Raw genomic sequence first — 12,970 nt, 5'->3', positions numbered from 1 at the left:
GACAATATGGGCCAAGTCAAAGCCATGTGGAGTGCCTATAAGGCTATAACCAAGTGAAGTCATAGAGATATACAAAGTTTTTATCATGCCCATAGCCATAGGCATCACACTTGCCTCGCAGCCAGTCAATTGTTAATACCAATGGCTAATGTTGCTTGGTATGTGGATCATTTTGGTAAGTGCGGGTAGTGATACCCGGTACGCTAACATGTGAGTATCCGATATGCTAAGGACATATTTTGCACACCATTTTCTATTGCAATACGTTTTGGATTATTTTTCTAGACAATATAGACTATGTATGATACATTTATAATAGATACACCTACTCTCAGACATCATTTCTTCATAAAACTTACAGTTTAATAAGTTAATTAAAAAAATTCTTATAGTTAACTAACCAACTAGCCGAATTTTTGGATTAAAAAATCAGCATATTAATTCAGACTAAAATTTCTGGTATGCTAATTCTGAAGTACCAGATCACAAACCTACTTGAAAAAGGTACTGGTTGTCAGATACGGGGTTCACTTGCAGGAGGAGAGTATTTGGTAATTTGGTGAATCTCATAAACCCATTCCTTTTTGCACCGTAACAGATCCGCAACACAACTATTACGTTTATTTTTCAAGTGATTCATATCATCAAGTGTACCCATTCCAAATTTCATTCATATCATTAAGTGATATTTACTTATTAAGTGTGGGCCGGAAATTTTTGTCGTTTGTTTTTTCACTTAAGAAGTGAAAACCACTTTAAAATGGTTGGAGCTCACTTTTTTGCACTTACTTTATAAGTACTAAAAATGACATTTTTATCCTTCTCATAATATAATAATTACTAATATAATTATAATCATAAAGAAAATATTAAAAAATTGATAAGTACAAAATCTTTTGGTAACTTTAGCGACGACTCTTCTCCTACTTTCATCCTTCACCTAAGCTTTTCTCCTCAATTTTTTAACATCTCTTCCTTCATTAATCGTGGAACCACCCAAATTTCATGATGCAACGTAAGTTCTTTCTCATTCACAATTCTTAATTATTTGAAGTTAATATTCTCGACAAAAATGTTCATAAACCGTAATTCTCTTGTATCCAAACTCGCGAACTCCTAATATGTAAATACTTTAAGGTCAAAATAGACCATTTCTCATTTTTGTAACATTTAAAATTAATATAAAAACAAAAATCAAGTACTTAGAAGTGGTGGAAAACAACGGTTATAACACTTGCAAATGTTAAAAAATCAAACACCCTTTTAAGTACGAATGACCCTTTTACGAATGGCGTGGGCTCATATGCACTTCACCAAAAAAAAATGGGAGAGGTTTAAAGAGTGCCTTCAGCCGTATAGGTGGTGTCAATAGATTCTTTTTATGGCCCACACTCTCTACATTAATTAATGAGGTATGATTCATTGAGCTCGAGCTCATACCGTAGAGGTGTGAGCTCGAGCTCCTAATCGTTGATTTGGAAGAGTCTCTTTCAAACGTGAGTTAACAGATCCTCCATTTTCTCCTTAAATTAAGGGTCATTTATTCTGACACAAAAATAATCCTTTAAAACCTAGTAAATTATAAATATGCCATCCAACCAAAGTAACTACATATTTTTTTGTATTCTCCCGTCAAGTGACTACGTCCTTACAACAACAAGAAAAAGTGACCACGTCCCAAATAATATCCGCCCACTTTATTTATCCCATTAATAATTAAAAATATTAATTATAGAGATATTTAATTATGATTTCAGAGAAATTTATTTATTTTCAAACAATCCTATATACAAGAATTAAATGTGTTACTTTTATAGACCTAGTTTAATGTCCAAAATTCTCAATATTTCAAATATTATTTTTTCTTCTCATTTTGGTTGAAAATAATTTTTTAATTCAACATAAAAGTAAATTAAGGGGCTTTTAATACAAGCAGCGACTTTGAGATGTAAAGGAAAATCTCTGAACTTCAAATTTAGTAATTCAATATTGACATAGGGACATATTTATCTGTTAGCCCAAAGACTTACTTGAATAAAAATTACCCTCGACTCTTCATCAACTCTCTCCCCCTGAAGAACTTCCGACCACTACCGTCATCATTTCCGACCACCAACCATTTCGAACACTCCCTCTCATTATCTCTCTTTTGCTGTTTCTCACGATTTCTCTCTCTCTTTCTCTTTCTCTTGCTCTCTATCTTTCTCAACCAAAAAGAGAAAGAAAATATAATTAAAATTTTGGACACTAAGCTCGTGAGGTGATAGTAACTTATTTTTTTTTGTAATATAAAATTATATTTTAAAATATCTTAGAAGAAATAAATATAAATAAAATCATAACTAAATATCTCCATAATGAATATTTTTTAATTATTGGTCGGGCAAATAAATTAGGCTTAGATTATTTTGGGATGAGGTCACTCTTTATTTGTTGTAAGGATGTAGTCGTTTGATGGGAGTACACGAAAAATTTCTATGGTTATTTTGATTAGATGGCAGATTTGTAATTAAGTAGGTATTAAGAGTTTATTCTGTATTGGATTAAATGACCCTTAATTTGAGGAGAAATAGGAGGATCCATTATCCCATCTAATCAAAATAACCATAGAAATTTTTTGTGTACTCCCATCAAACGACTACATCCTTACAACAAATAAAGAGTGACCTCATCCCAAAATAATCTAAGCCTAATTTATTTGCCCGACCAATAATTAAAAAATATTCATTATGGAGATATTTAGTTATGATTTTATTTATATTTATTTCTTCTAAGATATTTTAAAATATAATTTTATATTACAAAAAAAAATAAGTTACTATCACCTCACGAGCTTAGTGTCCAAAATTTTAATTATATTTTCTTTCTCTTTTTGGTTGAGAAAGATAGAGAGCCAGAGAAAGAGAAAGAGAAAGAGAGAGAGAGAAATCGTGAGAAACAGCAAAAGAGAGATAATGAGAGGGAGTGTTCGAAATGGTTGGTGGTCGGAAATGATGACGGTAGTGGTCGGAAGTTCTTCAGGGGGAGAGAGTTGATGAAGAGTCGAGGGTAATTTTTATTCAAGTAAGTCTTTGGGCTAACAGATAAATATGTCCCTATGTCAATATTGAATTACTAAATTTGAAGTTCAGACATTTTCCTTTACATCTCAAAGTCGCTGCTTGTATTAAAAGCCCCTTAATTTACTTTTATGTTGAATTAAAAAATTATTTTCAACCAAAATGAGAAGAAAAAATAATATTTGAAATATTGAGAATTTTGGACATTAAACTAGGTCTATAAAAGTAACACATTTAATTCTTGTATATAGGATTGTTTGAAAATAAATAAATTTCTCTGAAATCATAATTAAATATCTCTATAATTAATATTTTTAATTATTAATGGGATAAATAAAGTGGGCGGATATTATTTGGGACGTGGTCACTTTTTCTTGTTGTTGTAAGGACGTAGTCACTTGACGGGAGAATACAAAAAAATATGTAGTTACTTTGGTTAGATGGCATATTTGTAATTTACTAGGTTTTAAAGGATTATTTTTGTGTCAGAATAAATGACCCTTAATTTAAGGAGAAAATGGAGGATCTGTTAACTCACGTTTGAAAGAGACTCTTCCAAATCAACGATTAGGAGCTCAAGCTCACACCTCTACGGTATGAGCTCGAGCTCAATGAATCATACCTCTTATAACATAATGTAGGTCTGGTCTGAGACTGGAATATTCCATTGAGGGGTTTTATGCAAATTCTTTGAGAAGCCTTTTCTTCTAATCCAGATTAAATTAATCAGATATAGTTTTGTCATCTGAAACCTAATGTCCCAAGATACAAACCTGAAAGCAACTCAGCAAGGAAGTTTCAGTTTCCAAATGCTGAATCAACTTGAGACTAGCTGGTAAGGGTATATCTTGAAACATTAAAAAGTTCAGAAATTTTGGTTGTCAGCCTCTTTTGATTGCTAACAGTCTAACACTTGGATGACCCTGCCAACATATATCAAATTCACAATCACAAAACAAATAATTATCGCTACCTTGACGCGACCTTCTGTCACCTAATAATAATCAAAATCATCAAATTTTGTATTTTGCATCACCAAGAAGACCATTCTGCGTCACCAAGAATATCCATTCTACAAATGTTGTTAACAAACTATTTTAACTAATGCATAGAAGGAAGGTTTAGGTATGTAATTTTGCAGATAAAGCATTAGACACTTTAAACTAGTATATCTCGTCATCCGGAATATCCGGTGTCAAGAATTTCATTGGGTCTTTACTTATTTCCTCATAACTCATCCTTGGCTTCACCTTGTCCGGCACTGGCATAAGTGGAATAATGCTATCTTTATCAATAACCCCGTCTATGATTCCATATTCAACAGCTTCAATTGGAGACATATAGCGATCCCTATCGATATCTTTCTGGACTTGTTCCAATGTGCGACCAGTGAAACCCGATATAATTCTTATGAGATTGTTCTTACTGTGCATAATTTCTCTGGCTTGAATTTCTACATCTATTGCTTGACCACTGGCACCTCCGAGAGGTTGATGAAGCATTATGCGTGTGTTAGGCATTGCAAGACGCTTGCCCTTCGTCCCACCACCAAGAATGATTGAAGCTGTCGATGCAGCAATTCCAAGTGCAACAGTTGAAACATCAGCTCTCACAAGCTGAAGCACGTCATAAATAGCCATTGTAGCACTGAAGATTTGAGAAATGAACAAGCTTAGTCGAGATAATAGCAGAAACAAGAAAGCAATGTCAATAAGCGAGAAAACACTCGACGTATTAGTTGCCAGATTTTATATCTTATCCTTACTTTTCAAACAAAACATATCTTACAGTAGACAAACCAACAATTTGATGGTTAGACCACTGACCACAGTACATGATCGATTGAACCCGCGTAAAATACAAATACTCCAAGATAGCATTCAAATCACCCAAATACTACTGAAATGTGGGGTTTCCAAGTCCCTTTCAATAAGTAAAATTGAATCTTCATTATGGTAAATGCAATGTACAGTTTGAGAACAACTCTTACAGTTACCCAGTAAAACCTTGGGAACATACTGTAGGAAGAAAGAAGATCCAGCCAAGCATATAAAGTAACCTATGCTAAATGTCACATTGCTTTTAATGGTATAACATCGCTGAGACCCACTCTAGCAGGTTGAGAGCTGGAGATGGTTAAAACAAGACAAAATACGATACGATAAGCTGCACAGGACTCAATAAAATATGGACTTGTTTGCTTGAATACCTTTGATGACTAGAGCGTCTAAAATCTGGATTACTTTAGATATCCAGGGAATAAGAGTTAAAATATGGCATACAATCAACTAAGAATGCAAGATAGTCATTTAAGGATTTCTCAAGATCTATTTGATAAAAAAATAATAGAACTTTTGATACTAGACAATATTTAAATGCAAAAGACTAACGAAACTTCTTTAAACAGCAGTATTGGAATGGATTTTTCCAAAATGAAAGGAACTGCAGGAACCGACACATTGGTCCCCAGAGTAGTATATATAATAGCCAGATATGTAAGTCACAATTCTATCTACTTTCGTTAAAAACATGAAGACAATGTTTGGCGAGTGGAAGACGAATACGACTACCAAGAATTATGATCTGGTAATGTGATTTAGTAATTGTAATACCTTACTTTATTGTTAGATTTAGTCAAGTATATGATTCTTCAATACTTATTTTGTCCGTAGATTATATGACTTATGATTCAAATTCCTTTACGCCAAACACCTCTAGTATTTTGCTTAAACTAGTAAGTCTATGTGGGTAAACTCAATTATTGAGGGTGTAAACTCAGTTACCACTTAGTGTTGAGGGGGTAAGGTCAAAAAACCCATCAAGAAAAGCAGTAAAGAAAGTAAACAATCACAGAAAACACAAGAGATTAACACGGTTCGGTTTATGAGACCTACTCCACGGGCAACAATGACGCGATGATTTCCCCTAGCATTATCAATTCCATTTGGAAGAAGGCAATCCCCCAAGAGTAGGTTTCTTTTTGTGGGTTGTAGTTCTGAATAAAGACCCTACTTTTGAGCACTTTAAGCATAGAGGTTTCGTGCTTCCAAGTTCCAAGTAGGTGTATTTTATGTAAGAACGAGGAAGAATCAACTGATCACTTATTCCTTAGGTGAAAAGCGTCAACTACCCTTTGGGACTACTTCACCTCATCCCTAAATATCCAATGGTGTAAGCCGGACAACACTTACATGATGGTGAACCAGTGGGAAGGCTTATGGAAGAAACAAAATAGAAGACTGGTGTGGAGTATAGTTCCATCAGCCATTATATGGAACATTTGGAAAGATAGAAATTAAGATTTTCAAAGAGGAGAATTTAACTACCACGGTAGATGTTGAGGATGTGAAAGGAACGATCTTCCTGTGGATTAAACACTTAGAGTCTTTTAGGCTTGTTTCTTGTCAGGATTAGTGGTGAATTGGGAGGCATGGATGATGTGAGGAGTCTGTTTTTCACATTGTTCTCTTCCTTTTCTCTCTTTTTTCTTTCCTTGTATAGCTCATTTTCGTCTTAATATATTCATTCAAATTTAAAAAAAAAAAAAAAAAAATTCCCCTGTGAATGAAGAACAAGTTACAAAGATATCTCTAAGGTTTCAGTTTTTCCCGGGACTGCGCAGGACGGAAACCGGGTTGGATATCAGACCCATATTCAAGACACTTCAACTTATCCTAGGCATCAGGAACAAACTAAGCACCATTTAGAGGTCACCTCAAACTTAGGCAACTAAGGTGGTAGCAGAATTAGAAAGGTTCCAGTTACAAGTTAACAAGAAACACACCTTTTCTAAATCGATTTGATAAACAAACAAGAAGAAAATCACAGTGAATTTCATGATGAAAAAACCTAAAAATCGTACCTTAAAGACCCCCCGGGGGAATTAATAAAGAGGCGAATGTCTTTAGTTGGATCTTGAGCATCCAACAACAGCAACTGACTAATAATAGCATCGGCATAAAAATCATCAATACTATTTCCCAAAAAAACAATTCTTTCTCTCAACAGCAACCCCATTGGGTCCGAATCTGCTCCTCTTTGGGCAGTTGCTGGCGCTTGAGACATGTAAGGTTCGACATTGAACCCTAACCCTAAAGTTTCAACATCAGTTAGGGTTTTTGAGTGGAAATTTTGGGGACTTGTTACAGATGAAGAAGATAGATGAGATTGAATTGAAAATTTAGGGGATTTAAAGCAACAATTGCGAAGTTTAAATGAAGATGGATTGGAGTTGGGTAGAAGAAGAGAAGGAGGTGTGAGGATAGTGGATATGGAGAGAGAATTCATGGTAAAAAAAAAATAGTTCAACACTCCAGAGAGAGAGAGGATGGGAGAGAGAGAGAGAGTATTTGTGTTAATTGTGTTTGTTCGGACGGTGATGCCTTGTTGATACGCAGATAAGGGGGGAAGATCTAAACCGTCCATTCAATTGACTATTTGGAAGAAATAAAAAGAGATAATTCGATTTATGACCGGCTTAAAATTTGGCCCCGTTTTGATTAAAATGTTGACTTATCTTTTCCTTTTTCTACCCCTCTTCGAAAGTCTTTCTCTCGCTACCACTTTTCGTTGGTCCGTCACCAGTTGGCGATTATATTATTAACAAGTCAAGTACTCGACCATTCTCTTTTCGTATTGATTTCAAGTGTTTTGTCTTCGAATTCTATTTGCCTTTTCACCATGAACTTTTCCTTCAAATCAAGGAAGAACAAAATCAATCACTCCTCTTATCTTTTCCTTTAGAGAGAACACCCTAACTGAGAGAAAAAAGTAAGAAAGGGTTAGCTAGAGAGGAAAAAATAACCCCACACCACATGATAGTACCATTTTCTATTTTTCTCCCTCATACAAGAACAACCAGGCTCATTTATCAAGAGGCTTATCTTCTTTAGGAGGATCCAAGAGAGATATGATTGACTCAACAAATGGGGTATTTGATTCCCCACTATTGATCTACCATTTCCTTTGGAGAATTAGGTAATGATCGACATAAGAAAGGGGAAAATTTGAAGGTAACTACAAATCTCACATAAACAACTTTGTCAACGATCATATGAGTATAACTTGGATGATACTTGCTGACATCAACTCCACTGCCATGAATAATCTTAGATCGAACCTTTAAAGTAGTTATCAATTCATCAATCACAGTCACCAATACACAATAATGAGCAAAATGAAATAAAAATGGATGGAGAAATGTTTAACCTTGAATTCTTTTGATGGTTCAAATCGGAGGAAAACGAAACTTACTCCATGGAAAAGGATTGAGGAATCACCTTCATAAGATTAATGAGCTAGTTTGTCGTTTTCAATCCCTTAGTCGATTTGACCTAATTTACAGTTGAAAGGTTTTTGTATTTTATTTGAGAATCAAAATTAGGGGCAACCGAAAGCTGAACACACTAGAAAAGAGAAAAAATATTGAAGAAATTACTAGAAATGAAAAATTAAAAAATAATGGGAGATTTTGACTTTTTCTAAATGATGCCCGTGGGGCGGTCATCGATCGACGTTTGGCGATCGACAAGAGGAAAGTGGAGGGATATGGGGGGAAGAGTTTTGAAGAAAGGGGTAGAAAAGGAAAAGATGAGTCAACAATCAAAGTCAACTGACGAAAATAATTAAAAGGGCCAAAAGAGATTTTTTTTTTTGTTGAAAGTGATAATTATATTAAAACTAGAACTTTAGAGTCTTATTACAATACATATTAGAAACTATATACGGAACATTCTTCCATGATTGCGTCTTATTTCTCTTCCTAGCCCACTTTGCCAACTTGTCTGCCACTTGATTGGATTTCCTATTCGTGTGAGAGAATTTAACTATTTCCAACCTTCGCCTGATATCCTGAATTTTTTTGATATGAATGTTGGATTGCCATTGTATTTCATTCCTCATATTTTGTAAATATTGTATGATATTGATGTTATCGCTTTCTATGATGATCTTGCTATAGTTGTGGGATTCAGCCCATAACATTCCATTTAGGATTGCGATCGCTTCGCTCTCCTCTGCATTTCTGCTTCTAGTGGTGGTTGCATATGCTTCAAGAAATTTAGATTCATTGTTGTGTATTACCAAACTTGTACCTGCAACATTCTGGATATCAATGAAGGACGCGTCTACATTTATTTTCAAGAAAGACCTGTCAGGAGGGTTCCATTTTCCTGGAATTGTTTTGGTTGTGGTTATATTATTTTCTATATATTTAGGGAAGGTAGTAATCATATTTTGTATTTTGTCAAGAGTATTAATCTCATGTTGAAAGCAATGGTCGCAACGAACTTTCCATATAATCCATAGAATTGTAGCATAATGAATATTATTGCTCGTGCTACTACCCTGAGGTTTCTGTTCCCAAGTAAAGATCCATTCTGCCACCGAAGGTATATGTTCCGAAATAATATTGAAGTAAAACCATATATTTTTGCTATAGGACAGTGTAGCAAAGCATGATCTATAGATTCAATTTCGTTACAATTAGGACACTTCAAGTTATTGTCAATGTATTTACCTATTCTTTCCCTAACAGGGAGAGCTTTGACACATATTTTCCATATGAACATTTTAATTCTGGGGATGACTGGAATGGTCCATATAAAGTTCCAATTAGGAGATAAAGGTATAGGCGAGTTCATACTGATGCATAGATTTTGATATAAGGATTTTACCGAAAATTGGCCAGATTTTGTAAGGGTCCATTTTCTTTGATATTCTTCATTACCTGCTATAGGAATTGAGAAAATTAAATTTCTAATATTATTATCAAAAGTAGTATTTAGCAGTTTCTCATTCCATTTATCCTGCTCTATCATCTGCGAAACTTTAGACAATTGAGAGTTAGTATGATTAATAGGTGGTTGAGTAAGTGAAGGAATCCAGTTATCATTCCAAATATCAATTTTTCTACCATTGTGAACTTCCCACGTGGTAAACTTATCAATGTTATTAAGTTGTTTGCTAATATTTTTCCAATGCCAAGAGTGATGTGGCTTAGCTTCCACTGGATTGTCCGTGTTATTAAAGTACTTTGCTTTAAGGAATTGAACCCACATTGAATTGGGTTCGGATTTAATCCTCCAAGCAAGCTTACTCAGCATAGCTTGGTTATCTAGCTCTGGAGAGTGAATCCCAAGCCGTCCTAACTTTTTAGGACGGCAAATCGAGGACCAGCTTTTAGTACAAATACTTTTAGACTTACCCCACCAAAACGACTTTTGCATAGTCGAAATGCTTTTGCATATACCCTTAGGGAGAGTAAAGCATTGCATTTGGTATCGGGGTACGGCCGCCGCTATTGTCGAGATGACAACAGTGCGCCCAGCTTGAGAAAGGAAACTATGATTCCATTTCTCTAATTTCTTCTTAATTTTAAGAAGAATATCATTGAACACCTTCTTCTTATGCGCTCCAATAAATAATTGGGCGCCCAGGTATTTCTCCGAAGCAGAAGCATATTTAACTTTAAGCGTTCTCATGATTAAACGTTTGAACTTAGGATGGGAATTTTTGGAATAGAAAATATTGGATTTACTATAGTTAATCATTTATCCTGAAGCGTCACAAAAGATTTTAAGGATATTTTTAAGAGTATGAATGTTGTCTAATGAATTCCGACCAAAGATGATACAGTCGTCCGCAAAGAGTAGATGGGAAATCTTCAGGTTTGGATTATTAGTAGGGAAGCCTTGGAACTTGCTTCCATCGTGTTCTGCATTAATAAGCCGGCTGAGGCCTTCCATAGCAATCGTGAAGAGGAAAGGGGAAAGCGGATCACCTTGCCTAATACCTCTAGAGGGGTAGAAGGTAGTGCCCGGACGACCATTAATAAGAACCGCCATAGAAGTCGTGGAGATACATTGGGTTATCATTTTGATCCAATGCTCCGAGTATCCTAATTTGGTCATGATATCCGTAAGAAAATTCCACTCGATTCTATCAAAAGCTTTGGACATATCCAGTTTGAGCCCAAAGTATCCCGTAGATCCTTTCATGGTTTTGAGCGAGTGAATGATTTCCTGACCAATGATCACATTATCAGTGATTTGTCTACCCGGGATATAAGTTGCTTGGAAAGGGGATATAATGTTTTTTAAGGAGTGCTTAAGTCTATCTGCCAAAATTTTAGTGATAATCTTGTACGTGGTATTGAGAAGGCTAATAGGTCTATAGTCCGCTGGAGTTTGAGGAGAAGTGGTTTTGGGAATCAGACAAATATGGGTGTGGTTAGTCTCATAAGGAAGCTCGGCAGAGATGAAGAAATCTTGAACTAAACTATATATGTTGGGGCTAACCGTATCCCAATTCGATTGAAAGAAAAAGGGAGGATAACCATCAGGTCCAGGGGCCGCATCTCTTTTAAGGCAATTAATGGCTCTATTGATTTCTTCTTGATCAGGGACATTGACTAACTCTTGATTTTGTGCCGTAGTAATGGTGGGTTGAAAGAGATTGAGAATGACGAGGTTAGGATTGTTATTGGTAGAAGAACTAATGGTCGATAGATGATTAGTGAAAATAGATTGAATACTATCCAAATCCTCTAGCCAATCTCCATTGATGTTTTTTATTGCTTTAATTTTATTATTTCTATTATGTTGTATAGCCTGAGAATGGAAAAATTTGGTGTTTTTGTCTCCCACCGAAAGAAAATTGTTTCTAGATTTTTCTTTCCATAAAATTTCTTGATGTTTATACCATTCTTCCAGCTGGTAGTTTAATTTATAAAATTCTTCTTTGTTAGTGGTGGTATTAATTTTAGTGATGATATTATTAATATTGTTCTCTATATTACCAAAAACTCTTTTATTCCAATTAGTAAGTTGTCTACTAAGATTTTTGAGGTTCACTTGAATATTAATGTTATTAGTCCAGTTATTCGCTATAAACCCATGACAGTCGGGATGAGACATCCAAGTGCGGAGAAATTTAAAAGGTTTAGGTTTATTGTGACATTCTTCCGTGTCAGACAGAAAAATGGGGAGATGATCTGAACCCACAGATTCCAAATGGCTGATACTAAATTTTTTATTACTTTGTAGCCAAGAGAGGTTAGCCAGAGCTCTATCCAGCCTCTCTTGGATTAAATTTTCTCCAAATTGCCTATTATTCCAGGTAAACGGGTAACCTCTAAATCCCATATCTAATAGTTTCATCCTGTTGATATAAGACAAAACTTTAGGAATGTGAGAGTTAGTGGCTAAAGATCCTCCTTCTTTATCCTGATTGTCTAGTATAGTATTGAGATCTCCTATGACTATCCACGGAGACTCGTTATCTATATTAAGCGCTTCTAAAGTTTTCCAAGGTTTGAGTTTGTTATGATGGTGAGGGCAGCCGTAAAAACCCGTAATAATATTATGTGAGTTATTATAAGTATTTAAGATGTCCATATGGATAATATTATTATCAGAATAAATTATCTTAAGATTAATGTTGTGTTTCCAATACACGACTAAGCCACCCCCTTTATTGATAGGTTCCACAAAGTGATTATTGTAATGTTTAGTGATCTTAATATATTTATTTATATTTATCGATTTAGTTTTAGTTTCAGCTAGGAATATTATGTCCAGGTTTTGTTTGTTAATAAGATACATTAAATGTTTACGAGTACTAAAGGAAGAAATTCCCCTCACATTCCAACTAAGAATGGAAGGGCAGTTGTTTACTACTGACAATTAAGACAAAGAGAAAAATAAGGGTGCCTAAAAAGGAGAAAAGATAGTGGGTCTCTAGAAACCGATGGGTATCTAAAAGATATTACAGTTAGTAAGACCAAAAACGACTAAAACGGGTTTAACCCTCCTTGGCTACTTCTAGGAAAGATGAGCTTACATGGATGAAATGGGCCTCCACTAATATTATGGGCTCTGCTGAATGAAACCCCAAGAGTCTAAAGACACCTT

The 12,970-nt window shown here is 34.9% G+C and overlaps 1 protein-coding gene across 1 annotated transcript; it reads right to left on the bottom strand.

Moving 5' to 3' along the window:
• Positions 1–4,060: 4,060 nt before the first annotated feature.
• On the bottom strand, positions 4,061–7,428 carry CLPP4 (CLP protease P4). The gene is made up of 2 exons (XM_086635101.1): positions 6,922–7,428; positions 4,061–4,706 (listed from the first exon to the last, which is right to left on the bottom strand). The coding sequence occupies exons 1-2, from the start codon at positions 7,344–7,346 to the stop codon at positions 4,223–4,225; spliced, it is 909 nt and encodes a 302-aa protein (XP_086491227.1). The 5' UTR covers positions 7,347–7,428; the 3' UTR covers positions 4,061–4,222.
• Between the last annotated feature and the right edge of the window lie 5,542 nt (positions 7,429–12,970).

The sequence above is a fragment of the Eschscholzia californica genome, unplaced genomic scaffold, assembly GCF_041429995.1.
Source record: "Eschscholzia californica isolate CP2 unplaced genomic scaffold, dmEscCali1.0.p SCAF_4, whole genome shotgun sequence".
NCBI classification, from domain to species: Eukaryota; Viridiplantae; Streptophyta; class Magnoliopsida; order Ranunculales; family Papaveraceae; genus Eschscholzia; species Eschscholzia californica.
Note: the sequence above shows the minus strand (reverse complement) of the source record. Positions and strands in the feature narration are given on the sequence as shown.